The sequence below is a fragment of the Tachysurus vachellii genome, chromosome 15 (genome assembly GCF_030014155.1).
Source record: "Tachysurus vachellii isolate PV-2020 chromosome 15, HZAU_Pvac_v1, whole genome shotgun sequence".
Taxonomy (NCBI): domain Eukaryota; kingdom Metazoa; phylum Chordata; class Actinopteri; order Siluriformes; family Bagridae; genus Tachysurus; species Tachysurus vachellii.
The window spans coordinates 21,965,731-21,993,230 of record NC_083474.1 but is presented as its reverse complement, the minus strand read 5'-3'; the positions used below and the strand labels follow the sequence as shown (position 1 = coordinate 21,993,230).

Sequence of the window (27,500 nt, the reverse complement as noted above, 5' to 3'; positions counted from 1 at the left end):
AGAGAGAGAGGGAGGAAGCAAGAGGAAGAGAGAGACAGACAGAGCGGCAAAAAGAAGAGACAGAGAGAGAGAGAGAGAGAGAGAGAGAGAGAGAGAGAGAGAGAGAGAGAGAGAGAGAGAGGGGACGTGTGCAGTGACTTCAGTGAGTCTCCAGTTTCAGGTTTTTCTGAAATTCAGTTATTATTTATTTCGTTTAGTAAATTCACACAATGAAACAGAAGAATGACAGAACGGTTCTTTTTATTGTTTCCTGTTTACAATTTGATTTAAAAAAAAATATCGTACATTACAATAAAGATACAAAAAACGTGTCAGATGGCAGAATCACAGCAGATCATGCATCTGATCAAACCTGATTATACTTATATATATACACATAAATCTCCATTTATTTCCTTAACATCATTTTAATGATTAGAGCTGTTTTCATACACGACTGAATAATTACTGTGCACATAATCCCTTGTGTTATAAAGTCTAATCATCAAGCATTAGAGCATTTAATATCCTTAGTTATTCTCTGAATGTTTTATAATTCTTTGAAAAAATGATTAAAAGACACCTGATTAATGCAAACAGAAATGAATAAAGATGAGATTTTGAAGGTTCAGACAGTAGATACAGTATTAGTAATTATCAGTCTTTATTAGGTATTAATGACGTCGATCGGATATTGGAGAAAACGGAGAGAAGTAAAAAGAAGTGAATCTGATTTGATAAAGAGACCTTTTATTAGGTCATAGGTTGTATACTTAATTATATTTATTTAGGATTACAGCTGAATTTTTAAAAACTGCGGTTTAATAAATCACATTTTAACCGTGTATGTATATATTTAAAGCTCAATTGTTGAAGAATGAAACAAAAAAAAAAAGAAATAAATGGTGTAAATATAGTAAAGACTAAGTGGCATCTGTGCCGTATTGAATTGTTAGCGATGAGTTAAGTAGAGTTCTAAAGCTTTATGAACAGAAAGTGTAACTATACAGTAAATAAACTTTTGTCAAAACAACAGTGTTCATCACCACATGATGCAGCTGTGCTGCTGCTGTTCCCCGTAAAATAGAGAATAAAAATAAAACACGTGATTTCCCTTTAAACAAAATGTGCATTTTCAGTATTAACATTAACGTTCTGCGTCATGACGACATCCATTATTCCCTGATTTTAAACTGACGTCACACCTTATATCATTATATTGCGATAACAATCATAATAATAATAATAATGTTATTTTTATTATTATATTATATATTACTATTATATTGCATTAATAACAACAACAACAACAACTATTAATAATAATAATAATAATAATAATAATAATAATATTATTATTATTATTATTATTATTATTATTATTATTATTATTATTGCAGCAATATAATGATATACACTCATTGTCTCTTATGAGACAGGAAATGTGATGCTCCGTTAAATCTGTCCGAAAATAAAGTAGTCTATTTATTAGGAGCACTTTCCCAAAGTGTGCTACCTACATAAGGAAACTTCTCACAAAAGCAACGTAGGGATTCATCATTTTCAAGTGTCTACTCACAGAAGCTATGATGTAAACGTTAAAGTGACAGATCAGCTTAAATGTAGGCAGGTCATGACATGTTTGTCTTTAATCTTTAGTCTGAGACAGGAGGCTAACGCAGCTAACCAGTAAAAGGAGCTTATAGCCACCAGTTTAGCACTGCGATAACTACGGCTAAATATCTATAAATTACCTCAGAATACACTGAGCCTCTTTTAGCAAACTGCATATAAATGAATTATTCACAAGATATGTAGCTCTTAGGAAAATACGCATAATTAATGGAAATAAAAAACACTTGTATCCTAAAGTTTGTGCCCAAGTTAATTTAGTTTCCTCAGGATTTATACAGATTACATTGCCAAGATTCGACCGCTTAATTAAATACAAGTTAATGAACATTGACTTGTACAGAAAACAAATCCACACAAGCCATATAAAGCCTAGCTGTTCAATTATGACAAAAGTAAAAGCACCCTATAAAAAGACGATGGGTTAGAGTAGTGTGTCTATGGAAGTGGAAGCTCTGCAGTGGTTGAGCTGCATTATTTAGAGACCTAATACACACAGCCAGTGCGCTGAGGAGGCGAACTTTCTCTGTTTTGTCAGCATTTTATCATTTTCAGCTTTCTATGATCTTAGATTTTATGTAGTTTTAAGAGGTTTTGTGTAGTGTGGAAGCTACTCACTCACACACACACACACACAGACACTCTCTCACACATATATATCTCACAGTATAAGAAACATATACCATGGTGTATGTGATCTGTCATTTTGTGAAACCCAGATGCCAAAATAAAAACATTTGTAATTTGGGGCACTTGGGTAGTGCTGTTAGTGATGAAGATGATGATGATGGACTGCACGTGTTCCAGCTACCCACATGAGAATAGTCCACACACACACTCACGGGACATATCCGTAAATAACTGGATAAAGAGGAAGATAACATCAGGCTCACTTCAGTTCACTGTAATCCTCAGTCTGTGCAGATTTACACACGATTCAGCGGAATTCAGTTCACCGACGTCGGCTCGCTGCTGCTGTCTGAATCTTCTCTGTCTGGCATCAGACCGGGCATCACGCTGAGACCTGAGACACACACGCACACACCCACGAGTAAATAACAGGCAAACGGGCAATTCCTCTGTGGTCCAGTGAACACAATCAATTGTCTGATTCAGAAACCGTGGATTCTGATTGGTCAGATGGTTTTAATTAGTTTTCTGTAACAGCAGCTCTGCCATTCAGAGGCTGGTTTAGAGAGAGAGAGAGAGAGAGAGAGAGAGAGAGAGAGAGAGAGAGACACAGAGAGAGAATGTGAGTGAGTGAGTGAATAAGTGAGAGAGCGAGGGAGGGAGAGAGAGAGAGAGAGAGAGAGTGAGTGAGTGAGAGAGGGTGAGAGAGAGAATGTGAGTGAGTGAGTGAGTGAGTGAGTGAATAAGTGAGTGAGTGAGTGAGAGAGGGTGAGAGAGAGAGGGTGAGAGAGAGAGAGAGAGAGAGAGAGAGAGAGAGAGGGTGAGAGAAAGAGAGAGGGGGAGACAGAGAGAAAGAGAAAGAGAGAGAGAGGGTGAGAGAGAGAGAGAGAGAGAGAGAGAGAGAGAGAGAGAGAGAGAGAGAGAGAGAGAGAGAGAGAGAGAGAGAGAGAGAGAGAGAGTGTGACAGGCTAGGCCAGAGGATATATGTAAATGTCAAAGCTAAATCACAGAAGAGAGACAGAGCACTGAGCTGGTCACAAGAGGATCATGATTATCCAGGACACCTTTTCATGAGATCAGAACAGTGCACAGTGCTGCAGGATCTTCGATTGCTGTTCGTGAAAATCGTGTGGTTTCAGGACGACGTCTGTGATCAGTGACTCAGTAAAGTGTGGTCTGTAAAGAACGTGAATAAAAACCTCTCACCGTCAGGGTGAATGTTAGTTGGACCCGTTTACCTGTCGCTCCACCGACACTGTAACACACAACATCCAGCTGGAGTATTCACCTCGTGACTCCAGAGTGAACACCTCAGTGCTGGATCACTCGTCTCTCATTATTATTATTATTATTATTATTATTACTGTTATTGTTATTACTGTTATTGTTATTATTATTATTGTTGCTATTATTACTCTATGTGTAAAAAGGACATTAGACCATGTTTACATGTTTTCTGAGTTCAGAAGGTGCCGAGTTTGTTTGAAACGTCTGTCACAAGAAGAGAGGCGAAGGGGATAAAGATGGACTTACGATGGCTGATCCTGATTGGCCAGATGAGAATGGTGCAGAGACTGAGTGCAGCTATGACGCCGACTCCGCCCGTAACGATCACCATCACATAGTGATAATACCATACGCACGCAGGACAACACACCTGAGTACTGAGGAGGAACACACACACACACACACACACACACACACACACACACACACAGTTTCAGACAGACCGAGTTTCAGACATGAGTACAGTGTAACAGTAGTATTCCAGTGATATAAAACATCATTAAAATCTTTTTATATATAAAATTCCAACCAAACAGCTAAAATCAGTTTTATATATTTTATTTTGTCAATTATTTGCTATTTTGTGACATTTCATGGTTAAATTGCTGTTAATCATATTTAATATGCATTAGTCAAAGTGTAGCCAAAGTGTTTAGGTGGTGGTGTAGGTGGCGGTGTAGGTGGTGGTAGTGAAGTTGTAGGTGACTTGTAGGTGACATTGTAGGTGAAGTTGTAGGTGACGGTGTAGGTGAAGTTGTAGGTGACGGTGTAGGTGACGGTGTAGGTGACATTGTAGGTAACGGTGTAGGTGACATTGTAGGTAACAGTGTAGGTGACATTGTAGGTAACGGTGTAGGTGATGGTGTAGGTGACGGTGTAGGTGACGTACTGGCACGGGTGCAGGCTCTGGATGATTATGACTCCCAGTCCATTTGCCACTTTGTCAGTAAAGCTCATAGCCCCGTAAACAAATGCTCCGCTTTGCTGCGAGGACGAATACAAAACATTAAACAAAGACACACTTGTAACACAAAAACACAACTAAGATGTTCCTAGAATGTGTGTCTCCTTTTCAGCAGGGTTTTGATCCATAAATCACAGTGTGCTCATTTTAAATAGATGATAGCGCCCCCTGTCCAGCACTCGTTAATCAGCCAATGAGTGAATGAGTGACTGAGTAGTGAATGATGAACATGTTCTTAAACATGGGACTGTTACACAATGCAATAAAATGTGTCTCTGCAAGTCACATGTGAGTAAACTGTCCTCTCATTGGTCAGAGCACGCCTGGTTATGTTCCAGGGTTCTGTTCATAGCGCCACCCATCGAGATGGACAGCCAGCAGCTCTGTGAGTTTACTGTTGTTTATTTTGTGCTGTAGTTGTTATAATTAATCAGTTTGAGCCGGAGCAGTGTTGTTTCCTCTCCTGTTTTGGAGAAGAGTCGTTACGTGTCAAGTGAGTTTTTACATTTCTGATCATTACATAATCAAACATGTTATGCAACACTGTTCCCATCATGCATTGCTATACATGTTGGTCTAGATAAGCTTTTTGTCCCCTTTAATAAAAGAGCCAATAAGCTGATCAACATGTACGTTCAGAATGACTGACAGCATGATATAAGCCCCGCCTCCTTCCACACACCTCACATAAATAATCGCCTCGACTTAAGTTAATTGTCCACCACTGTACAGGAAGCAGGAAGAGTTCTATTGCTAACCAGAGAAACTAACACCGACATGACTGCTCAGTTTGTTCGGATCTACTGTTAAAGAGCATAACAGTGGACTGACGAGGTGGACCTCAGTTACGGATACGAGCACGGTTGTCAAAAAAACCGAGAAGGTTCTGCAGGACCAGGGTGAGGAACCTGTGAATTATATAAGAGTATGATCTGAAAAGCTAATAGCGAACAAACAGTCTGATAAACAGGCAAACGTATGAACGAGAAAAATACATGAAACTGAAGTTGAGCTACAGGGCAACAGGATCTGTAGAGGAAACATGAATGTATGAGAAAGTGAAGGAGTGGAGCAGAACGTACGGTTTGATCGGCGATGAGATCTGCGGTCATAGACAGAGACATGACGAGGATGGTGGCTGACCCCGCCCCCAACAACACCGCCGCACCGTACACGCCGTCTCCCATATGAGTGTCCACCAGAGCCCAGTAAGAGAAGATCAGGATCAGGACCAGACCTACAAAATAGACCAACTACACACACACACACACACACACACACATACATACACACATATACACACACGCAGACAGACAAACACACACACGCAGACAGACAGACACAGACACACACACACACACACACACGCAGACAGACAAACACACACACATGCAGACAGACAGACAGACACAGACACACACACACGCAGACAGACAGACACACACACACGCAGACAGACAGACACACACACACACGCAGACAGACAGACACACACACACGCAGACAGACACACACACAGACAGACACATACAGACACACACACGCAGACAAACACACACACACGCAGACAGACAGACAGACACACACACACACACAGACAGACAAACACACACACACACACGCAGACAGACAGACACACACACAGACACACACACGCAGACAAACACACACACACGCAGACAGACAGACAGACACACACACACACACACACACACATACACACACGCAGACAGACAAACACACACACACGCAGACAGACAGACACACACACACACACACACACACACAGACACACACACACACAGACACACACACACACACACACACACACAGACACACACAGACACACACACCATGATATATATCATGCTGACATATAATAAAATAATCAACAATCCTGATGTGCTTTATTCCTCTTATATTATCTGACAGAAACAGTAAGTACTGTATGCACCATCGAGATGCAGGGAATCACAACATAGTGCTGACTTTATTCATAGTATTTGTACTTTATGCTACTCTTCTGCTTGGGCTCTAGTGCAACAAATTCCCCGGTGATTAACACATGATTACAAAGTGCCTATGAACAGAATACAGACCACAGTAACGTGAGCTTGATGTTAGAATCGTTTAAAATATTCTGTGCTGAACGATAATAAATAAAAACATTTATAATAATATTACTGGAGATCTACATTGTTTCTAATGGCCTTCTCATCACAGATTTCCAATAAAATAATCAGGACTGTTTAAACTTTCTGCATTGATCTGTTTTCATTTGTGATCATCAGGAGAGGAATCTGTGAACTCACAGTTTTCCCTATCAGCTTGTTGAAGGGCTTCATGATCAGTGAGGAGACGAATCCGCTCACGTACATCACCAAGGGGATTGTGGCGATGTACTTCTGTAATCAGAATCATGAAAAACAGAGAGAATGTATTAAAGCACACAGCTTGTGTGTGTGTGTGTGTGTGTGTGTGTGTGTGTGTGTGTGTGTGTGTGTGTGTGTGTGTGTGTGTGTGTGTGTGCGTGTGCATGTGTTACCTTTGGCAGGAGCAGTGAGTTAGTGAGGTACATGGATATGTAGGTCTGTGACAGATTCACTATCAGCCTTGTGCACATGTAAAGAAGTGCAACCTGAAAACAAGATGAACAGAAACACTGAGTAAACGTGATGGAAGGAAAAGTCATTTTACTCATTTTTTTCATTCCTCAATTCCTCTCTCTATCTCTATCAATCTTTCAATCTCTACCTCTTCTTCTATTTCCAGCTTTTTCCGTTATGGGTCTCCACAGTGAATCCTGTTTCCATTTAACTCTATCCTCAGCATCCTCTAATTGCCTTCATGTCCTCATTGAACACATCCATACGTCTCCTCTTTGTCCTTCCTCTTGAACTCTTACCTGCAGCTCCATCACCAACATCCTTCTACCAATAACACCATCTCCCTCCTCTGTACATGTCCAAACATCTCAATCTATCCTTTATGACCTTGTAACCAAAACAACCAACCTGAGCTGTCCCTCTCATGTGTACCCCTTCACCTCCCTCCCTCCGTTCCCCCCAATCGTCCTTCCTTTCTTCTCTCTTCATTCCTTTCATCCTTCTTTCTTTCTTAAATATCTCCTTTTTCTTCTCTTTTTCTTCTCTCTCGCTCCCTCCCTCCATCTCCCTCCCTCCCTCTGTATCTCTCCCTCTCTCTCTGTATCTCTCCCTCTCTCTCTCTGTATCTCTCCCTCTCTCTCTGTATCTCTCTCTCTGTATCTCTCTCTCTCTGTATCTCTCTCTGTATCTCTCTCTCTCTGTATCTCTCTCTCTGTATCCCTCTCTCTCTGTATCCCTCTCTCTCTGTATCCCTCTCTCTCTGTATCTCTCTCTGTATCTCTCCCTCTCCCTCTGTATCTCTCCCTCTCTGTATCTCTCTCTCTCTGTATCTCTCTCTCTCTGTATCTCTCCCTCTCTCTGTATCTCTCCCTCTCTCTGTATCTCTCTCTCTCTCTGTGTATCTCTCTCTCTCTGTGTATCTCTCTCTCTCTGTGTATCTCTCTCTCTCTGTGTATCTCTCTCTCTCTCTGTGTATCTCTCTCTCTCTGTGTATCTCTCTCTCTCTCTGTGTATCTCTCTCTCTCTGTGTATCTCTCTCTCTCTGTATCTCTCTCTCTCTGTATCTCTCCCTCTCCCTCTGTATCTCTCCCTCTGTATCTCTCTCCCTCTGTATCTCTCTCTCTCTCTCTCTCTGTATCTCTCTCTCTCTCTCTCCCTGTATCTCTCCCTCTCCCTCTGTATCTCTCCCTCTCCCTCTGTATCTCTCCCTCTCTCTCTCTGTATCTCTCCCTCTCTCTCTGTATCTCTCCCTCTCCCTCTGTATCTCTCCCTCTCCCTCTGTATCTCTCTCTCTGTATCTCTCTCCCTCTCTCTGTATCTCTCCCTCTCTCTGTATCTCTCCCTCTCCCTCTGTATCTCTCCCTCTCCCTCTGTATCTCTCCCTCTCCCTCTGTATCTCTCCCTCTCCCTCTGTATCTCTCTCTCTGTATCTCTCTCCCTCTCTCTGTATCTCTCCCTCTCCCTCTGTATCTCTCTCTCTGTATCTCTCTCCCTCTCTCTGTATCTCTCCCTCTCTCTGTATCTCTCCCTCTCCCTCTGTATCTCTCCCTCTCCCTCTGTATCTCTCCCTCTCCCTCTGTATCTCTCTCTCTGTATCTCTCTCTCTCTCTCTCTCTCTGTATCTCTCCCTCTCTCTGTATCTCTCCCTCTCTCTGTATCTCTCCCTCTCCCTCTGTATCTCTCCCTCTCTCTGTATCTCTCCCTCTCTCTGTATCTCTCCCTCTCTCTGTATCTCTCCCTCCCTCTGTATCTCTCCCTCTCCCTCTGTATCTCTCTCTCTGTATCTCTCCCTCTCTCTCTGTATCTCTCCCTCTCCCTCTGTATCTCTCTCTCTCTCTCTCTCTCTCTCTGTATCTCTCTCTCTGTATCTCTCCCTCTCCCTCTGTATCTCTCTCTCTGTATCTCTCCCTCTCTCTCTGTATCTCTCCCTCTCTCTGTATCTCTCCCTCTCCCTCTGTATCTCTCCCTCTCTCTGTATCTCTCCCTCTCTCTCTGTATCTCTCCCTCTCTCTGTATCTCTCCCTCTCCCTCTGTATCTCTCCCTCTCTCTGTATCTCTCCCTCTCTCTCTGTATCTCTCCCTCTCTCTCTGTATCTCTCCCTCTCCCTCTGTATCTCTCCCTCTCCCTCTGTATCTCTCCCTCTCCCTCTGTATCTCTCCCTCTCCCTCTGTATCTCTCTCTCTCTCTCTCTCTCTCTCTCTCTCTCTCAGATGTGGGTGTGTTCTCCTCTGCACTACAAGCTCTGTATGTTGTAAATCATTTCATGTTCAGTTGCTTTAACTGAGCTGAATTCTGGTGATGGTTTAAAGGTCACATGACCGTCTCAGTCATGAATCAGTCACGAGTCATGGTGACAGACCTGTGCAGTAAAATGTACAAGGACGCTGATTTAAACCTCTAGTAATCATTTTCCTCCGGAGCTGATATGCATCCGAGTGTGTAGTAAAAGCTTGTAAAAGCAGGAAGCTGATTGGCTGAGTACCTGGTAGAAGGACGGCTCTTTGAGCCAGTGTCGCCACTGCAGAGCCACAGAAGGAGGGTTCAGTGTGGATCGAATGAGGTGAGGCGTCTGTTGTCCGTTATCTTCTGCTCCCTCATCCTCCTTACATCCAGCCTTTGTCTCCCGTGTACCCAGGTGGAAGATCAGAGAGAAAAACACGCCGATCGCCCACACGATCAGACTCAGATTCTTAAAAAATAATAATAAAAAAGCAGTGATTGCAGGATAAATAGAGTGATGAATTTTATACAATTAAAATAATTCAGCTGAAAACTGCTAACAACAACAATAATAATAATAATAATAATAATAATAATAATAAATGTAGTACTTTAAAATAAAAGAAAATCATTTATTAAGGAGTATACATATGTAATTATTAGCAGAAGTGTAATCATTATTTAAATTGAAATGCTAACCACTAAGCCACTGTGCCCAACTTACAGCTCTATTATTTACTAAAAACGTAATTCAAAATGATATTTTGTTTGTTAGGTATTTCTTTGAAATTGCAGAATATGAAATAAAAAACTTTTTCCCAGTTTCCAGATTAGAGGTGTTTGAGGTTACTGGTTCTTAGAACGCAATCGACGATGTGCAGCTTAAAGGTGGGGTCTCCGTTGTTTGAAAGCAAATGTTGACATTAGAAATCACCAAAACAAACACACCCCTAACCCAAACGGGTCCCACCCCTGTATCGATAGCTCCGCCCACACATACATACGTAACCCAGGGAACTACTTTAAAGAAATGAGTCTTTATCATAGCTGAAGGGAAGAACAATACGATTGCAGATAAACAAACAAGCAAAAATGACACACAAACATAATCATGTAAAGGACAAAGGCATATATTAGTTCTGTGTAACAAAGCAAAACCAACGTTACTCACCTATCGAGAAGGAAAAAAGCGCCTCGGCGTCTTAAGTAAAGTCGGTCACATATTCACAGATTGGAGTTTCCTGAGTCAATAACTCCTGAGCTAAACGCTGTTACTACACAAAACACGGTTGTAGCTGCGTCTCTACATTACTACGATAGAAAAGAGGTGTTATTTGTGTAGTAACAGTGTTTAGCTCAGGAGTTATTGACTCAGGAAACTCCAATCTGTGAATATGTGACCAACTTCCTGCTCCTTCAGTTCTCTCCAGCGCTGGAAAGCTGATCCTATATTAACACGTCCTACTTCTTACCTTATTGTAAGTCTTTCTTCTCTTTCTTTCTTTGTTTTTATCCTCCATGTCAATGTTAAAACCTCTTTCTACTAATGTCACACCATATTGACAAGACACGCCCCTTTCTGCTCATTGGCTACATGTTTGTTTTGATTTTTGTTCTGTTTGTCTTCTCGAAGAATTTCTCAAACAACGGAGACCCCACCTTTAATGCTGATTATTTTTTCTATCTTTTAAATGGTTGCTTAACAATAATTAGACCTTAAGAGAAAATGCACTCAACACTGAACTGATTAAAAAAAAGGAAGTAAAAGTGTTAAAAACTGAACTGGAAAACGTGAAACACCAGAGTGACTCCGCTGTGTCTGTTTTCACACTCACTCTGAAGATGGGAATGTCGACGGGCCCGAGGTTATCGGTAATAGACGGATCTTCGTTAGACTGGAAATGGAACAGCAGCCAGGCCACGGCGTACACGGTGATGTTGGCGATGACGGTGAACGCGTATCTGTGTGATTAAATAATAACCGAGAATGATCGCCTATAATAGAGAAAAAATTCAGACAGACAGTAAAAATATATACTGTACATACGTGAACAGGCAGATAGACAGGATACAGATAGACAGAGGAAAAGCCAGACAGACAGAGAAAGAAGAGAAGTTACAGAGACACGAATATATGTATGCAGAGAGAGAGCAAAAAAGAGAGAGAGAGAGTATACACACTAAAGGTGTGTAAAGCATACAGTCTAAGGTAGAGAATGCCAGATCAAAGAGATGAATAAAGAAAGGTAGACACACACAGACACACAGACAGACAGACGTATGAAGACAGAGAGACTGAAACACCAGACAGACAAAAAAAATACATACTGTAGACAGACTGAGATAAAAATTACAGACAATCAGCTACAGGAAAAGAGACAGAGTAAAGAGAGAAACAGACAGATTCATAGACAGACAGACGGACAGATCAGAGTCCATCACACGGCGCTCCTTCTAGAGTCACATGCTGGTAGTTTGGAGTAAATCACTATTGAACAAGTTTGATTTTTTTTTCATCTAAACTCGAGGACCAGAACAAAGTCCAGCTGTAAAATTCAGCTCGAAGACCTAAAATCTAAAAGGAACCTGCAAACAGGAAGTAGGTTAAAAAAAACACCAGAGCCGCTGTGCACTGACTGTATCCTCAAACAAGCACAACATCTGTGAAGTTAGGAAAAAAAAACATTTCCTTCTTCTTTCAAATATCTGTCTGTATCGCCAAAACCAGACGAGGTGTGTGAGCAAGTTCAGGGTTTCAGTTCAGCAAAGAGCTCACAGCAGGTTAACACTGTGTCTGTGATCTAGGATTGAAATAGTCTGCAATGTATACCAGGATGTAGAAGTGAACAATCCGGTGTCACGAGTTTGAGCGTGTCCGCTTATTTAAAGCTCGCCGTACCTGTAAGCCGTGAGCTCCACTTTGGCCGACTCGGACTTCACCAGCTCGGGAATTAGGGACAGGTGGGAGATTTGGGTCGCAGCCCAGCCAAACTGGAAGATGACGATGAAAGGGGTGAAGTAGATGAGACTGGCCCACTGTGGAGTGTACTCGCTACAGCCGAGACACTGATTAAAGATGAAGGGGAAAGAGACGATCACGCTGACCGTCCCTGGACAGACAGAAAGATAAAAAAAAAAGATCAGCATCATTTAGGTGTTGATTCATTTGCTATAATCAAAGGTTTATATCATCGCTGTCAGACAGAATCCTCGTATCTCCAAAAACGTTATTTTTCAGGACATTAAAAAAACGCCGTACCTTATCTGCAGTGCACAGGGTTTAGTCCGCGTTGCAGTGGATTGTCTAGCGCTAAATTCCTGTCCTCAGACGAGCACCAGAACTAGCGGGGGTCAAGATCTTTTTTTCTTTGAGCCCAGTGTTTTGAAGACATTTACCTCAGAAGACGTGTTGATTCGTTGCGACTCTTCTTGAGGAGAAATATGCCGTGAAGCTCTCCCGCGGAGTGAGGAAGAGGTGGACAGTTGAAGTGTCCAATGGAGTTATGAGATTTGTGCTCAAGCTATTTTCAAGACTTTAGATTGGTTAATAACCTGTAAAAATAACAGACCCACGTGGGGACTGACCAATAGCATCGATATGTGAAAAAATATGAAACTGACCAAATTTGGACATACGAGGTTTCCGCCCGACAGCGACGATATAAATGTGCCCATTAAACATTAATGTTATGGTTTTTACAGTACCAGCTCGTCTGCAGGGATGCCGATGCTGGACACTACTCTAAAAATGTATAAAATGTTTGCTGTGTTGATGGTTTCTGTTAGGAGACGATTATTTATTATTCATAAAGAGTCTCACAGGTAGAAGATTTCCAACATCTTCAGGACAGATGAGTTTAGGCTTTTTGAAATTACTCTATACTATAAAAATCTATGGGTTTTTTTTCCTTAGTCACTTCATGAAAGAAAAGGTAGAGAGGTTCGCAAGAGAAGGACTTTAAAGAAGAATCAAAAGGGCCAGCTCTTATTAGGACTCTTGAGAATGACAGGAGTCGACTCTTTCTAGGAGTCGACATAGTCAGCACCAATTGTCTGACCTGTGTCAATGGTGATAGAGTCGACTCTTATCTGTGATATAAACCAACTGATTGGTGAAAGAGTCAACTTTTATTGGTGAGCTGAGCTGATCGTGTGTCTTTTTGACACTTTTAGGACCCCGAAGAGCCGGCTCTCACAGGGACCCCCGAAGAGCCGGCTCTCACAGGGACCCCCGAAGAGCCGGCTCTCACAGGGACCCCCGAAGAGCCGGCTCTCACAGGGACCCCCGAAGAGCCGGCTCTCACAGGGACCCCCGAAGAGCCGGCTCTCACAGGGACCCCCGAAGAGCCGGCTCTCACAGGGACCCCCGAAGAGCCGGCTCTCACAGGGACCCCCGAAGAGCCGGCTCTCACAGGGACCCCCGAAGAGCCGGCTCTCACAGGGACCCCCGAAGAGCCGGCTCTCACAGGGACCCCCGAAGAGCCGGCTCTCACAGGGGACCGAGGAGAGTCGGCTCTCACAGGGACCGAGGAGAGTCGGCTCTCACTGGGACCGAGGAGAGTCGGCTCTCACTGGGACCGAGGAGAGTCGGCTCTCACTGGGACCGAGGAGAGTCGGCTCTCACTGGGACCGAGGAGAGTCGGCTCTCACTGGGACCCGAGTAGAGGCGGCTCTCCCTGGCACCGAGGAGAGTCGTCTCTCACGGGGACCGAGGAGAGTCGGCTCTCACTGGGACCGAGGAGAGTCGGCTCTCACTGGGACCGAGGAGAGTCGGCTCTTACTGGGACCGAGGAGAGTCGGCTCTCACTGGGACCGAGGAGAGTCGGCTCTCACTGGGACCGAGGAGAGTCGGCTCTCACTGGGACCGAGGAGAGTCGGCTCTCACTGGGACCGAGGAGAGTCGGCTCTCACTGGGACCGAGGAGAGTCGGCTCTCACTGGGACCGAGGAGAGTCGGCTCTCACTGGGACCGAGGAGAGTCGGCTCTCACTGGGACCGAGGAGAGTCGGCTCTTACTGGGACCGAGGAGAGTCGGCTCTTACAGCGATTCCGTTGACTCAATGAAAAGCGTCGGAATTCCCCAGACTAATACACACTTTCCTTTTCGCCCAAATCTTCTCCTTAAACTGCTTGTCAGAGTCCGTTTATATGTAATGACATCTAGACTAAACTGTCGCCTGCAGGACAGCACTAAGTTTCTGTAGATTAGAAGAGAAATCTTACCTATTAAATGCCATGTTTTCCTCTTGCCGTAACTGCCGCATCCTGCCGTCCTGTCCGATTCATATCCGATCAGAGGAGTACACACTCCATCTGCTATCTGTCCCACTAACAATAACACACCAGCATACGTGTTCTGAAAGCCCAACACAGAGTGATAATACACCAGGAGGTAAGTGAACCACATAGAGGCGCACAAATCGTTTAAAAAGTGTCCGACTGCATAACTGAGTCGACTCAGCAGAGGTATCGATTCATCCATGACACACAAACCAGTTACACTGAATCAACTAACGTGGTATTTTTTTTTTTTCACTTTCTATCCTCTTTAACATCTTCTTCATCCGCCTTTACAGAGGCTGGGAGTTAAAATAAAGTTAATACGCCTTCGTGTTTGGAGAAAAACAAACACCGCGTTTTTTCCACCCGGTTTGTTTTTAAGTCACATACAGAAAGTCAGCTGACTCGTGAGTGGGAGGGGCGTAAACACAGTTTATTGTGGATCATAAAACTCAATAAAATTCATTTTAGCATAATATACGTTTTGAACACGTTTTTTTATTATATTATTTTTAAAACCTTTTTTTGTGGTTAAATAAAAATATAAAAATCAAGAAACCGTCGCCACTTCCGGGTTGCGTCCCAAATAGAGCGTCGCGCATTAACATAGTGCACTACATTCTGCTACAGAGTGACACTGCGGCGCCTTGTCTTACACCCTACAAAGTGCACTCGTGTAGGGAGCGTGTAGGATCTGGTAACGCAGCCTGCACGTGCTGCCGAAGATTACAGTCATTTTAATGGTAAAATGGTTTAAATTGAGACCAAAATTAATATTGTTATTAATTAAGATTATATATTGTATATTAGATTAATTGAATATACTAAACTATGGGTTTGGCCAAACAGACAAATTAATTAACTAATTAAGCAATTAATTATTCAGTTATTTAATCAGTTAATTAATTAATCAGTTAATCAGTGAATTAATTAATTAGCAAGCAAATAAATAAATAAATAAAAATAAACAAAAACAAACAAACAGTTATGCACGGTGTTGTTACAATAGTCTATTCTTGTAATGAAATTTTGTTTGTTAAACTAAAATGTTAACTTTCGTGCTCAGTTTTGTGTTAACTTCAAATCACTTAGAATACTGAAGCCTAAATATATCTCTTTATTGCACATACAGTGGAGTTTTGCACCATCATGCATGAGCAACACTTTTGACTTCTCTGTAAAGGTTAATGATTGAACAATCACAATGTGTTCATAGGTCTCACACCGTTCCTGTTCTCACGCAGGTCCAAGTGAAGAAGTAGTTAAATGAAGCAGCGTTATAATTATATCACAATATTCACAGACACTTCATCACATCCCAGAGGAACGAGGAATGTTCCCCAAGAATATACTCCAAATTTCTTAAAGATTTCAATAATAAGTGGACTGTGAGGTTTTCTCTTTCACTTCACACAGAACTAAGAAAACTCAGAGGAAGTGACCAGAATGAAACATCCATAAATGTTCCTTTACCTCAAAGAAATTCAACCATGAAACGTCCATCTGATGATTATTTAATCAATAATTTAATCTATTCGTCCAACCAAACATACATCCCACCATCTACCTAATAATTTAATCTTTTCATACATTCCATTAATCCAGTAATTAATTTCCACTTGACAATCGCTCTTCGTTTCATCCATCAAACCATCTGATTATTATTCATTCAAAATATCTGCCCATCTATCCATAACTAAACCTATTCATCCAACCATCTAACTATCTATTTAATCAACCCTTCTATTCAGGCATCCATTTGTTTCACTCATCCTTCATTAAATCTATCCATTTAATCCATAAATCCATCCAATCGCATGATTTAATTTATCCGTCCATCCAACATATCTATTAGCGTAATCCATCCATCTATCTATCCACTTATCTATCCCATCAAACTATTCATTTTATTTATCCGTCCATCCATCCATCCATCCATCCACCCAGTAAATATGTTCATTTATTCCATCCATTCAGTCACAGCTGGTCAATCTGATATTAATGTCTAATCTATGCTGATCCTTGGCAGATTGTCATTTAATAAGCTTGCGAAACCTGATGTAGGTACCATCAAATGTCAAAACTACAGACGAGTGAAAATGAGCTTTGAATGACGAACTGAAAAGGCTACAAATAAACCAGCGATAAAACGGGATTGTCGAAGTAAAAAAAAAAAAAAAAACAAAGACAAGAGGGCTATATTATAAAAGTCTTTATTTATGAGGCATTTAGTTATCACAGAATAAATCAAACTAAAACGTTTTTAATTTAACTTCTGGATTACTGACATATGAAAGTAAAATACTTCAGCTGTGCACTTTCTCCTCTGCTTCTTCGTCTCCGCTTCCACCGATCAGCAGCGATCCTGGGGACCATGTGGGCGTGCACGATGATGCTGGACGATGGAGCTTCGCTGTGAGCTGAGCAGGTTATAAACCGTGTCCGAGGCCGAATAAGTAGTTTTAAAATTACGTTTGAGATTCAGACAAAAGTTTTAGAAGTGCAGAGAAAAAGGGAGAAAATTTCATCAAACTAGAACGATCGATGGTTACCATGACAACACTCCGAGGTTGGGGAGGGGTGAATGAAGGGACGGGGTATACGAAGGGGCGGGGCGATCGTAGTCGATTTGTAAATGATTATAATTACCATCAGCCAGCTGGAATTTAACCTAAACGTCCAACACAGCAATACAATTAAAATAAAAAAAGAAAAGGATTTGTAACAGCTTGGATCTTGAAAAAAAAAGAAAGAAAGAAAAGAAAAAAGTTCAACCCTGCAAGTAGCCTTATTGATCATTCATTGGTTGCCATGTTTATATGAACCTGAGCAATGCTGAAATAAATATCTGATCCTGAATAAATATCGTTGCGTGAGTCGGGGAAGAAAGGACATTTAATATGTATGTAACGTCTCGTACATTCTCACTCTGATACACTTCCTCCGTTTCTCTTAATAAACTCATGAGACAAAAACCGCCGAGGACGAACCACCGAGAGTGACGTGTTCAACGTTCCACTTAGAAAGGCACAAACTATTTCATAAACACCAGACGTCCTTCTGATTCCGGCTCGGGGGCAAAACCGCCGAGCGTCACGTTTGTCCTTTCAGCAGAGACAAATCGGGTGTAGAAACGATTTACTCTGTGATCACGGTCATAAATGTCAGTGTTATATATATGTTTTTCCTTTTACCCACAAAAGTGCAGTTTACAAGAAGAGAGATGACAGACCTGCGTCAATACTGTTTCCGACACACTTCTCGTCTTGCTTCAGCTGTAATTATTAAACAGGAGCAAAAAATAAAGAAAAAAAATAATAAAACACTGCTGAGGAATTAAATGAGGATACATGAAATTGGGTTGCGCTTCTTGGAGTATTATTAAAAAATAAAGAAGTGTATTGTGCTAACATGGTGAATAATTAGCTTTGGTACAGTAATACAAGTCGTTCCGATGAGGACGCACAGACACGTAAAATAAATTAATCAGTAATCGTGAAGCGGCAAATCGATTGTTCGGCTAATTCCTCACCCAGAAGCTAAGCTAGCTAGCTAAAATTAATGTCCTTTATCTATTTAAATTTGAGGAAATGATTTCTCTCAAAATGTAAAAGTTCATTTTGGGACTCCATGTGTTTACGAAATTAGCTTAGCTTCATAGTTATGCTAGTTAGCACGCTAGCTAGCCTGATAAATACACGACCGTTCGTGTTTCGTATGAAACGCCACGGCCGTCTTTAAGAAAGACAAAGAAACGTAAACAAGCAATATAATGCTTCATGTTTAAAAAAAATATACATATATTATACAAAATGTAAAAATCTGCCTCTTTTTAGATGCGGGTTTAGCGGTAGGATTATCTTTCCAACCCCCTCCCCAAAGGTTTAGCTTTCGAGTTAGCTGACTACATTTAAATTAGCAAAGTCAAACTTTAGTTAGTACTCTCACTCACTCACTCACTCATCTTCTACCGCTTATCCGAACTACCTCGGGTCACGGGGAGCCTGTGCCTATCTCAGGCGTCATCGGGCATCAAGGCAGGATACACCCTGGACGGAGTGCCAACCCATCACAGGGCACACACACACACACTCTCATTCACTCACACAATCACACACTATGGACAATTTTCCAGAGATGCCACTCAACCTACCATGCATGTCTTTGGACCGGGGGAGGAAACTGGAGTACCCGGAGGAAACCCCCGAGGCACGGGGAGAACATGTAAACTCCACACACACACAAGGTGGTGGACCCTGGAGGTGTGAGGCGAACATGCTAACCACTAAACCACCGTGCCCCCTCTAGTTAGTAGAACATCCTAAATTTTACCTAATTCTACTGGAGAAGTAGTGTGATAGCTGGTGTGCTAATCAATTAGCAGAATGAGGTAAAGGTAAGAAAGTTGTGTTATCTAGAGGAAAACTATGCTAACTAGAGGTAGAGATTCTACACAGGTCTGAGCGGAAAGACGAATAAATACATTTCTATTTTATACGAATAAGAATTATATACCAGAATGTTAACATGGAAGGGGGAAAAAAGTCCACGTCTGTCCTTTTAGCTTGAGATCACAAAAATGTATGACGATTACAGAATAAAGCTTTCAGACGCTATGCTAGCTCACACGCTAATGTTTATCTGGTAACGATCCTGCTGGATTTACCTAGCTTTTTTTTTCCACACTAGCAAGCAGCATTTAGAAACAGAGTTTGCTCAATTCTATACAAACTGATTGGACATTAAGTTACTGTTGATAGAAGCTTATTAAAAATTAGCTGAAAATGCCGCACGCATGTGAAGGCAGGATTAGTGTTGTTATTGTGTTGCTGCCCTGTTAGCTCACCAATTATTCTTCTTCTCGAGGTCCCAAATGAAGCTAAAACGATGAACAGCCAAGGACATTTGAAGACATAACTCTGAACATATAAACTGATAAAAATCAACATGTCGATAAAGTTGACTAAATTAGTTTATCCTTATGTGTCTATTTGGTTGTAGCAGGAACAGTGTAGCTAGCTGGATGAAAACAGGTGGATTTTGGCTGAGAAATACACATCTATTTAAAAAGTTAGACAGGAAAGTTAACTGGATAAGTTTAGCTGGCTGACGTTAGCCAGAAAGCTACCACTTAATCTTGTGCATATATTTGGTTGTAGTTGTAGTACGAGCTAATGAGAAACTGCCAGCTGGCGGTGGAGATAAAATGAACTAAATAAAATAGTTAGCCAGATAACTAATGTAGCTGTTTATATCTAGATAAAGTTAGCTGGATAAGGTTATCATGCAGTATGCTGGGTATCTGTGGTTTAACCTCACGAGTCTATTTGGAATGTAGTTGTTGGATAAACCAACAAGAATTTCAGAGCCTAATGAAGGTAACGTCCTAAAGTAGCCAGATACAGTTAGCTGCACTGCTGCTCTTTAACCGTATGCAGATATTTGCAACCTAAAATGCTTTTGTGATTCTAAAAACAACAACCACCAAGTTCCAGGACAGAAAAATGCACTTCCTCATCAGACTTCTGTAAAACAACCGTGTGTGACTGTGTGTGACCGTGTGCACATGTGTTTTTATATTTAAGGGGAGGGGAAGAAAAAAAAAAAAAAAAAAAATACACCTTTCTGAAAAACCCGTTTCAGCCATGTTGTTCTTCCTGATAAGCAAACCACAGTTTGGACACACTCAGTACATGGTGTGTGTGTGTGTGTGTGTGTGTGTGTGTGTGAAACAGTATTAAGACGCAGGCTGTGTCTTTCTCTCTGTCTGCCACACTACCTGAGTCCAGCACTGTGCTACATCATCCATGTTGACAGAAAAAAAATAGAAAGGACATGAGCATTAAAAAACCGAAAAGAAAAGAAAAGAAAGAAAGAAAGAAAGAAAGAAAGAGCGAGAAAAAACAAAAAAACAAAAAAAAAAAACAGGACAACACGAATAAAAAACAGTTCAACTCAGAGACAGCAGAGCAACAAAACAACTTCATTTTAAATTACATTAAAAATAAACAAACAAACAAACAAAAGAAAACTAACCCAAACCCACACAATGTACATAAGCAGAGTGATTCTGGTTTGCGTTTCCTGACATCACAGTCTGTAGTCCTCTCACAATCAGGCTCGTACTTTCATCCTGTAAAATTAAACACTCAGCGTTTAAACAGTTGCTTTAAGTCCTCTGATAATGTGATCTACCGTCCGTCCGTCTGCCGTCACGTTTTCTGCTCTCACACACACACACACACACACACACACACACACACATGCGCGCGCGCGCGTCTCACTCAGTCAGTCTCTCTGCGTCTTGGGTGTTTGTACATTCGCAAGTGGCAGTTCAGAGTCTTCAGATCTGACAAGTATCTCTCACACACTCTTACACACACACACACACACACTCACGGAGCGATCCACGCTCCAGTCCCCTTTCTCTCCCTCCTCTCCACCCTTCTTCACTTGTGCCGCTGCAGGCCTTTCCTCTTCCTCCGCTTAAAAAAACAGCAGCACCTGAAAAGAAAAAAAAACACAAAAAGACGGTTGTTGGTTAATGTGTGGAACAGCAGCTCTGACAGTCACGCACATTTAGATTCATCCTACGGTCGTTCTAATGGTTTATGGTTTCCATAGTGATGGCTGGATGCGATTGTAGACTTTTTCGGAAAAGAGAATCGTTTATAGAAGGAGCAGCTGGAACTTCAGGTCTTCTGAACATCATGATGGACGAGTTCACACGGTTAGTTTTGTCTTAAATTGATCACTTCTATTATTTCTATATTCGTTATTAGAATCCAATAAAATGAGTTAATCACAATTAATTACTCTCTGCTCTTTTCTTCCTTTGCTTCTGTCTATTTCTTTCTTTCTATTCCTTTCCTTCTGTTTCACTCTACATTCTCTCCTGCTCTTTCCACCTCTTTTTATTTCTTTCTCTCTCATTCCCTCTCCTCCTCCTTCTTTCTTTATGCTTCTTTCCTTTTATTTCTCTTTCTCCTCTTTTCTTTCCCTTCTTGGCTGTATATAAATATTAAATCGTATCTCTTAACACTGTGCTCTTTCTTTTCCAAATAGGGCAGATACAAATACACACACAGACAGACAGACACGCACGCACCCAGACAGACAGAAAGACACGCACGCACAGACAGACAGAGACAGACACGCACCCAGACAGACAGACAGACACGCACCCAGACACGCACCCAGACACACACGCACACACACACACACAGACACGCGCACACAGAAAAAAATAAAACCTTTAAGAAACTCATCATTTGTAATTCGTGTGTGTTTGTGCGCATGTGTGTGTGTTTGTGTGTGTGTTTACTTTGTATCGTCGGCAACCTCGACCTCAGCAGGAGCGGTGATAGGAGCGTTGGAGTGCCCTGCTGTGGGATCATCCGTGTTCACCTCACCGTTGGTAGAACTCATGACCTGAATGTTTAAGGAGACACAACGAGCCTTTAAAGAAGTGTGTGAACTCTGGGATAGATTTCTGAGACACGTTTATCATCACCAGACAAAACAATACCGAAGGAACCTCGTCGTTCATTCTGTATAAAGCGCCTTAATGTGGGGTTTAGCTTCCGCTTCGCTGGGACGGATTTTAAACCTGCGCATCAGCGCCTTCTGCTGGTGTGATTCAGTAAAGCGGTCATCCTGTTGTCACGGTAATGATCGTAATCGCTCGGTTACGTCTAGAAAATGTCCGTCTTTACACCTTATCCTTCATCATAGCAAACGACAAACCGACAGAGATCCACTACAGTCATTCCTACAGTGTGTGAGGTCTGAAGCTTATTCACTGAATATTTAGACTGCTCATATTTAACCTGTGTACAGAGACATGATAAAGAAAAGAGATCGTCTGTGTCTCTGGTGAGTGGTTGAAAGCTACAGGATTGTTTCTTAGACTAAATCCTTTGCCCTTTAACCATTAATCGAACATTGATTATAAAAATTTGAGCAGGACAAAACGCTTGTGTATAAAACGAAGCAGAGAAACTAAAGGCATCGAGAACCGGTGGTGTGACGCTGCTGGTGTGAGCGTGGGGTTACAGCGAGGTCACCAGTGCAGATAAAGCAGATCTTTAAGACAGAAGTGAGGGAGAGGAAACACAGCAGGAGAAAATACTCACCACACACACAACAAGGTAGAAGGGTGTGTGTGTGTGTGTGTGTGTGTGTGTGTGTGTGTGTGTGTGTGTGTGTGTGTGTGTGAGAGAGAGAGAGAGAGAGATAAAAAAAGGCATACACGTATTTTTGTATAAAGTAAAGTTTCCATCTTAGCATGTGATTTTATTTATATAGGGGTGTGTAAGTCTAGGTGTGTGTGTGCGGTGTGTATATTACACACACACAGGTTTTTATGGTGAACCCCCAAGTGTCTAGTAGTGAACGTAAAACACTGCACACACACACACACACACGATAATCACAATCTAATTTTAAATTACAGTCACAGGTTTAACCCTGTGTCTGACCTCAAAAACTTTTTTTGGGGTCACGCAGTGTAAGAGAGAGACAGAGACAGAGAGACACAGAGAAAGAGAGAGTCAGAGAAAGACACACACAGACACAGAGAGAGAGAGAGACAGACAGACAGACACACAGAGAGAGAGACAGACAGACACAGAGCGAGAGAGAGAGAGAGAGAGAGAGAGAGAGAGAGAGAGACACACACACACACACAGAGAGAGAGACAGAGACACAGAGAGAGAGAGACAGACAGACAGACACAGAGAGAGAGAGAGAGAGACACAGAGAGAGAGAGACAGACAGACAGACACACACACAGAGAGACAGAGAGAGAGACAGACAGACTCAATAAAACTGATACATCTTTGATCATGACAGTTTTTAGTACACAAGTACACTTTTTTTGATACTCATCAGATATGGAAATAAGAATTCTGCTTAGTAAAAACTAACCAGGGACGACGCTGAAGGTTTTATTCAGCTGTAAGTTTTACATTTACATTGTGGTATCACTTGTATCCTAATAAAATGTTGTAGCGCAGTTTACACTCTGCTTTGATGCTAATCATAGAATGTTGTACAGCGTCGTGCACAAACATTTACATTCAGATGGAAACATACTTTATAAGAGCCACAGAGGAGTGGTGACATACAGAGGGAAAGAGGTTGAGATACAGAAAGATGCTAAGCAAAGCAGCACACACACACGTACATGTACACACACACACACCCCCTTCCCAGTACCTGCACAGAGCCCCCCAGCCTATCAGCGGTGAGATGCGAGCCCAGGAGCTCCCTGTTGGTCGGCTGGGATTCACTTCCTTTGGGTTCGGGAGACTGGGGTAGGTGGGGGGGTGTTCATGTGGTTGGTGATGTGAGGGTGTAAAAGAAAAAAAAAAAACAAACAAAACAAATAAAAACCCAGAAAGAGGAACATTTCCCATGCAGAAGCAGAGTGCTCCAGCTAACAGAGGACAGAGAAAGGAGGAAGGAGAAGAAAAGAAAAAAAAAAGAGCTCCACATGCAGAGAGGTATGTGGTGACCTGCTAAGTGTCTGTGTAAAGTTCAGACATGTGAACACAGTGTGAATAGCACCATCTCTCTCTCTCTCGTCACTCGAGTCAAGGTGACCAATCAAAACAAGGAGAAGGTTAGAGTTCGGCGTTCGGTTCTACAGAAAGCAAAAGCCCTCCAGAAAGCCGGGGTTTTATATGAAAAATCTTAAATCGATCTTTTCTGTTGCGGCATTTCAGTGTTTGAGACGCACCGTTGACGAGAACGATCAGAGCTAAACAGGAAGAATACAGTAACTCGATCAGTCTTAACACCCTCAGGGGCTTTTTACACCTGGTCACTTCATGTGTTTTCTGTGATCAGATAGCTATCCGATGGTAAAAAGTCCAGGTCTAAATGCCCTCCGAAACGTTTTGGAGACGGATATAAATCCGACAGTACAAACCCCTTCAGGAGGTGGTCTGGGACGCATTTCAGATGAAACTGGACAGGTGTAAATGAATGTGGTTGTTCAAGCCACATACGTCAGCGCTATACTCCTCCCAAACGGAAGTACGTCACTCGCAGGTGACTCACGAGTTGTCCATCGCGCCAGAAACAAACAGTAAATGCTGTATTTTGTAGCGTAACCGTCGTAACGAGTTTTTTCGTCTTCTTTTTGAAAACCGCACACACCAAAGCGTGTTCCATTTCAATTACCCCGGAAATTAGATAAAATATGTTTGCATTTTGGGCGGGAGTAGAACAATCGGATTGATATCCGATTCGCCGAGACGCATTTATGTGGCCTAATGTAAATGGAACAGTTTAACAAATCAGATAGCTATCGGATCAGAGACAACACGTGAAGTGACCGGGTGTAAAAAGGCCCTGAGATACAGCAGCAGGAGGCCACATCAGGCTGCTCTCCTCTCAGCCAAGAAGAATCTTAAGCCCCTTTACCACCAAAAAGACCCGAGTGCTGGTTCAAAGCCAACACTGGTGCTGGTTCAGAGCCAACACTGGTGCTGGTTCAAAGTTGGTTCCACTGGTGAACCTTCTAAGAACCGGTTTGTCTTTCCACCGGCTAGAGAGCATCACAGAGCCGAGTCTGACGTCACTGTATACGTGTCACGTGTCCCGGCAACTTTAGCGCAGCAGCGGCAAACACAAACACATCAACAATGGCGGAGGTTTCTTCACTGTTAATGCTCATGGCTTTGTGAACCTACATTAGCATCCAAACGCGGCGAATCCAACGTGTACGTGCAGCTCCATGTAATTTGTATAAAAGGAGGTTGTAACCAAGAAAGTACAACGTTATTTTTCATTAACACAGAAAAAAGTTAGCCTTAGCATGTAGCTACTTACTATAATGTGTGCTTAAAGTAAAAGTGTATTAAACATTAGTATACTTAAGCTACATTATCAAATGCGCTAACAGTAGCCCCGCCCACAGCCCCGCCCACAGCCCCTGACACAAACGGTTCTTAAGTCTAGACCAGCAACGTTTTGGTGCTACTTAAGAACCACTTTTCCTGGTTCAGAGCCGGTGCTTTGGCTGTCGAAAAGAAAGAACTGGTTCTAAATCAGGCTCCGAACCAGCACTCAAACTGCCTCTGTGGAAAAGGGGCAATCTGATGGTTCTCCTCCGATCTCCCTCACTGGAGCAGAATTATTAAGGTCTGGTCTGGTTAAATCAGTATGTTTGGACAGAGATGTGTGCGTTTTGTTTACACTTTAAACTGACATCTAACTTAAAGCGATAAACTACTGAGTGCTGGTTAAGCAGGAGCGCGAGTGTGGTTTTGATTGGTCTCCTCGCTGATGCTTCTGTGAGCGTTTAGAACATTTTCTGACAAAATATTTCAGAGATAAAAACAAATGTGCAAAAATCAGTGTGTCTATAATCTGTCCTGAAATGAAAAGGTTTTTATATACAGTCAGCTCTAAAATTATTAGCACCCTTTATAAAGATGAAACGAAATGAGAAGTCGTCAATGTGGTGATTCTTAAAAATAAACAAAAATTAAATAAATAAATAAATAAATAAAATAATAAAAACACCAGATATTGAAATTTTCCGTGTGCTAATCGAGGTGAAAATGATAACCGTTTTAGTTTCACAGAATTGATTCGTTTATTTAATTAGCTGTAAGAAAAATAAAGTAAATAAAAAGCTGTTGGTGAAAATAAAGAGAAACACTTTTTTTCACACGGTATTGAAGGGATGATTTAAAAATAATTAAATAAAATCTAAAATGAAACAAAGCTCCAATGAGGTCGTAGCATCCAGAGTGAGGAAGGAGAGATCCTCTCCCGTGGTTTTATTTTTCCATTTATTTTTTTCCTAAGTATGAGGTTAAAGTGAGGGTGCCAATATTTTTTAGAATTTATCTAAAAATAGACATTTCCTTGATAAATGACACTGACAGTAGAGACAAAGAGACAATTTTAACTAGTGCTAATTTCAGTGAATGGGTATGGGTGTGTGTGTGAGTGAGTGCATGTGTGAGTGAGTGTGTGAGTGAGTGTGTGAGTGAGTGTGTGTGTGAGTGAGTGTGTGTGAGTGAGTGTGTGAGTGAGTGTGTGAGTGAGTGTGAGTGAGTGAGTGTGTGAGTGAGTGAGTGAGTGAGTGTGTGAGTGAGTGAGTGTGTGAGTGAGTGTGTGAGTGAGTGTGAGTGAGTGAGTGTGTGAGTGTGAGTGAGTGAGTGAGTGAGTGAGTGAGTGTGTGAGTGAGTGTGAGAGTGAGTGTGAGAGTGAGTGTGAGTGAGTGAGTGTGAGTGAGTGAGTGAGTGAGAGTGAGTGAGTGAGTGAGAGTGAGTGAGTGAGTGAGAGTGAGTGAGTGTGAGTGAGTGAGTGAGAGTGAGTGAGTGAGTGAGTGAGTGAGTGAGTGTGTGAGTGAGTGTGTGAGTGAGTGTGTGAGTGAGTGAGTGAGTGAGTGAGTGTGTGAGTGAGTGTGTGAGTGAGTGCATGTGTGTGTGAATGTGTGTGAATGTGTGTGTGAGTGAGTGAGTGTGAGTGAGTGAGTGTGTGTGTGTGTATGTGTGTGTGTGTGTGAGAGAGTGAGTGCATGTGTGTGTGAATGTGTGTGAGTGTGTGTGAGTGAATGTGAGTGAATGTGTGCGTGAATGTGTGTGTGTGAGAGTGAGTGAGTGAGTGAGTGAGTGAGTGAGTGAGAGTGAGTGAGTGAGTGTGTGTGTGTGTGTGTGTGTGTGTGTGTGTACCTGGTTTTTGGTCTGCTGCTGTGCTTTATCTCTGCTGTTGGACTGGAGCGGTGTATCAGTGGAAACCGGTCCTATTGGGGTCGGCTAAACAAACGTCACAGAAAAAAAAACAAACAAACAAAAAAATAAAATAAAATAAAAAAATAAAAAAAGAGAACTGAGCATCACTTTACAATCCACTCCATCAAATCTTCATCGGCACTTTCT

At 42.0% G+C, this 27,500-nt stretch overlaps 2 protein-coding genes across 5 annotated transcripts in view; both read right to left on the bottom strand.

The window, feature by feature from the left end:
- Positions 1 to 253: 253 nt before the first annotated feature.
- LOC132858130 (major facilitator superfamily domain-containing protein 12-like) lies at positions 254 to 14,992 on the bottom strand. Of its 3 annotated transcripts, XM_060888351.1 has the most exons (11): positions 14,542 to 14,992; positions 12,219 to 12,429; positions 11,155 to 11,281; positions 9,582 to 9,788; positions 7,038 to 7,130; positions 6,805 to 6,897; positions 5,575 to 5,745; positions 4,418 to 4,512; positions 3,775 to 3,905; positions 3,448 to 3,496; positions 254 to 2,635 (listed from the first exon to the last, which is right to left on the bottom strand). In XM_060888351.1, exons 1-10 carry the CDS (start codon positions 14,798 to 14,800, stop codon positions 3,462 to 3,464), a joined length of 1,422 nt encoding a protein of 473 aa, XP_060744334.1. In that variant the 5' UTR covers positions 14,801 to 14,992; the 3' UTR covers positions 254 to 2,635; positions 3,448 to 3,461. The 3 variants fall into 3 exon arrangements, with proteins under 3 accessions (XP_060744334.1, XP_060744333.1, XP_060744335.1); XM_060888350.1 differs by lacking the exon at positions 3,448 to 3,496; XM_060888352.1 differs by lacking the exon at positions 254 to 2,635 and having other exon boundaries at positions 3,142 to 3,496.
- Positions 14,993 to 16,795: 1,803 nt separating this feature from the next.
- The window catches only part of LOC132857844 (casein kinase I), a 22,975-nt gene continuing 12,270 nt past the window's right edge, over positions 16,796 to 27,500 (bottom strand). For both annotated transcript variants that reach the window (XM_060887939.1, XM_060887938.1), the window contains exons 9-11: positions 27,294 to 27,377; positions 21,923 to 22,029; positions 16,796 to 21,102 (exon numbers count right to left, since the gene is read on the bottom strand). In XM_060887939.1, coding sequence (XP_060743922.1) covers positions 21,048 to 21,102; positions 21,923 to 22,029; positions 27,294 to 27,377 — 246 coding nt within the window. In that variant the 3' untranslated portion in view covers positions 16,796 to 21,047. The remainder of the gene's footprint in view (positions 21,103 to 21,922; positions 22,030 to 27,293; positions 27,378 to 27,500) is intronic.

Excerpts from the sequence above, each read along its gene's own strand:
- LOC132858130 (XM_060888350.1), bottom strand. The coding sequence starts at position 14,800 with ATGGATGAATCGATACCTCTGCTGAGTCGACTCAGTTATGCAGTCGGA. Across the intron at positions 11,282-12,218 it reads GTGGAGCTCACGGCTTACAG|ATACGCGTTCACCGTCATCG; the intron begins GTACGGCGAGCT and ends TTAATCACACAG. Across the intron at positions 6,898-7,037 it reads ACTCACTGCTCCTGCCAAAG|AAGTACATCGCCACAATCCC; the intron begins GTAACACATGCA and ends TTCTGATTACAG.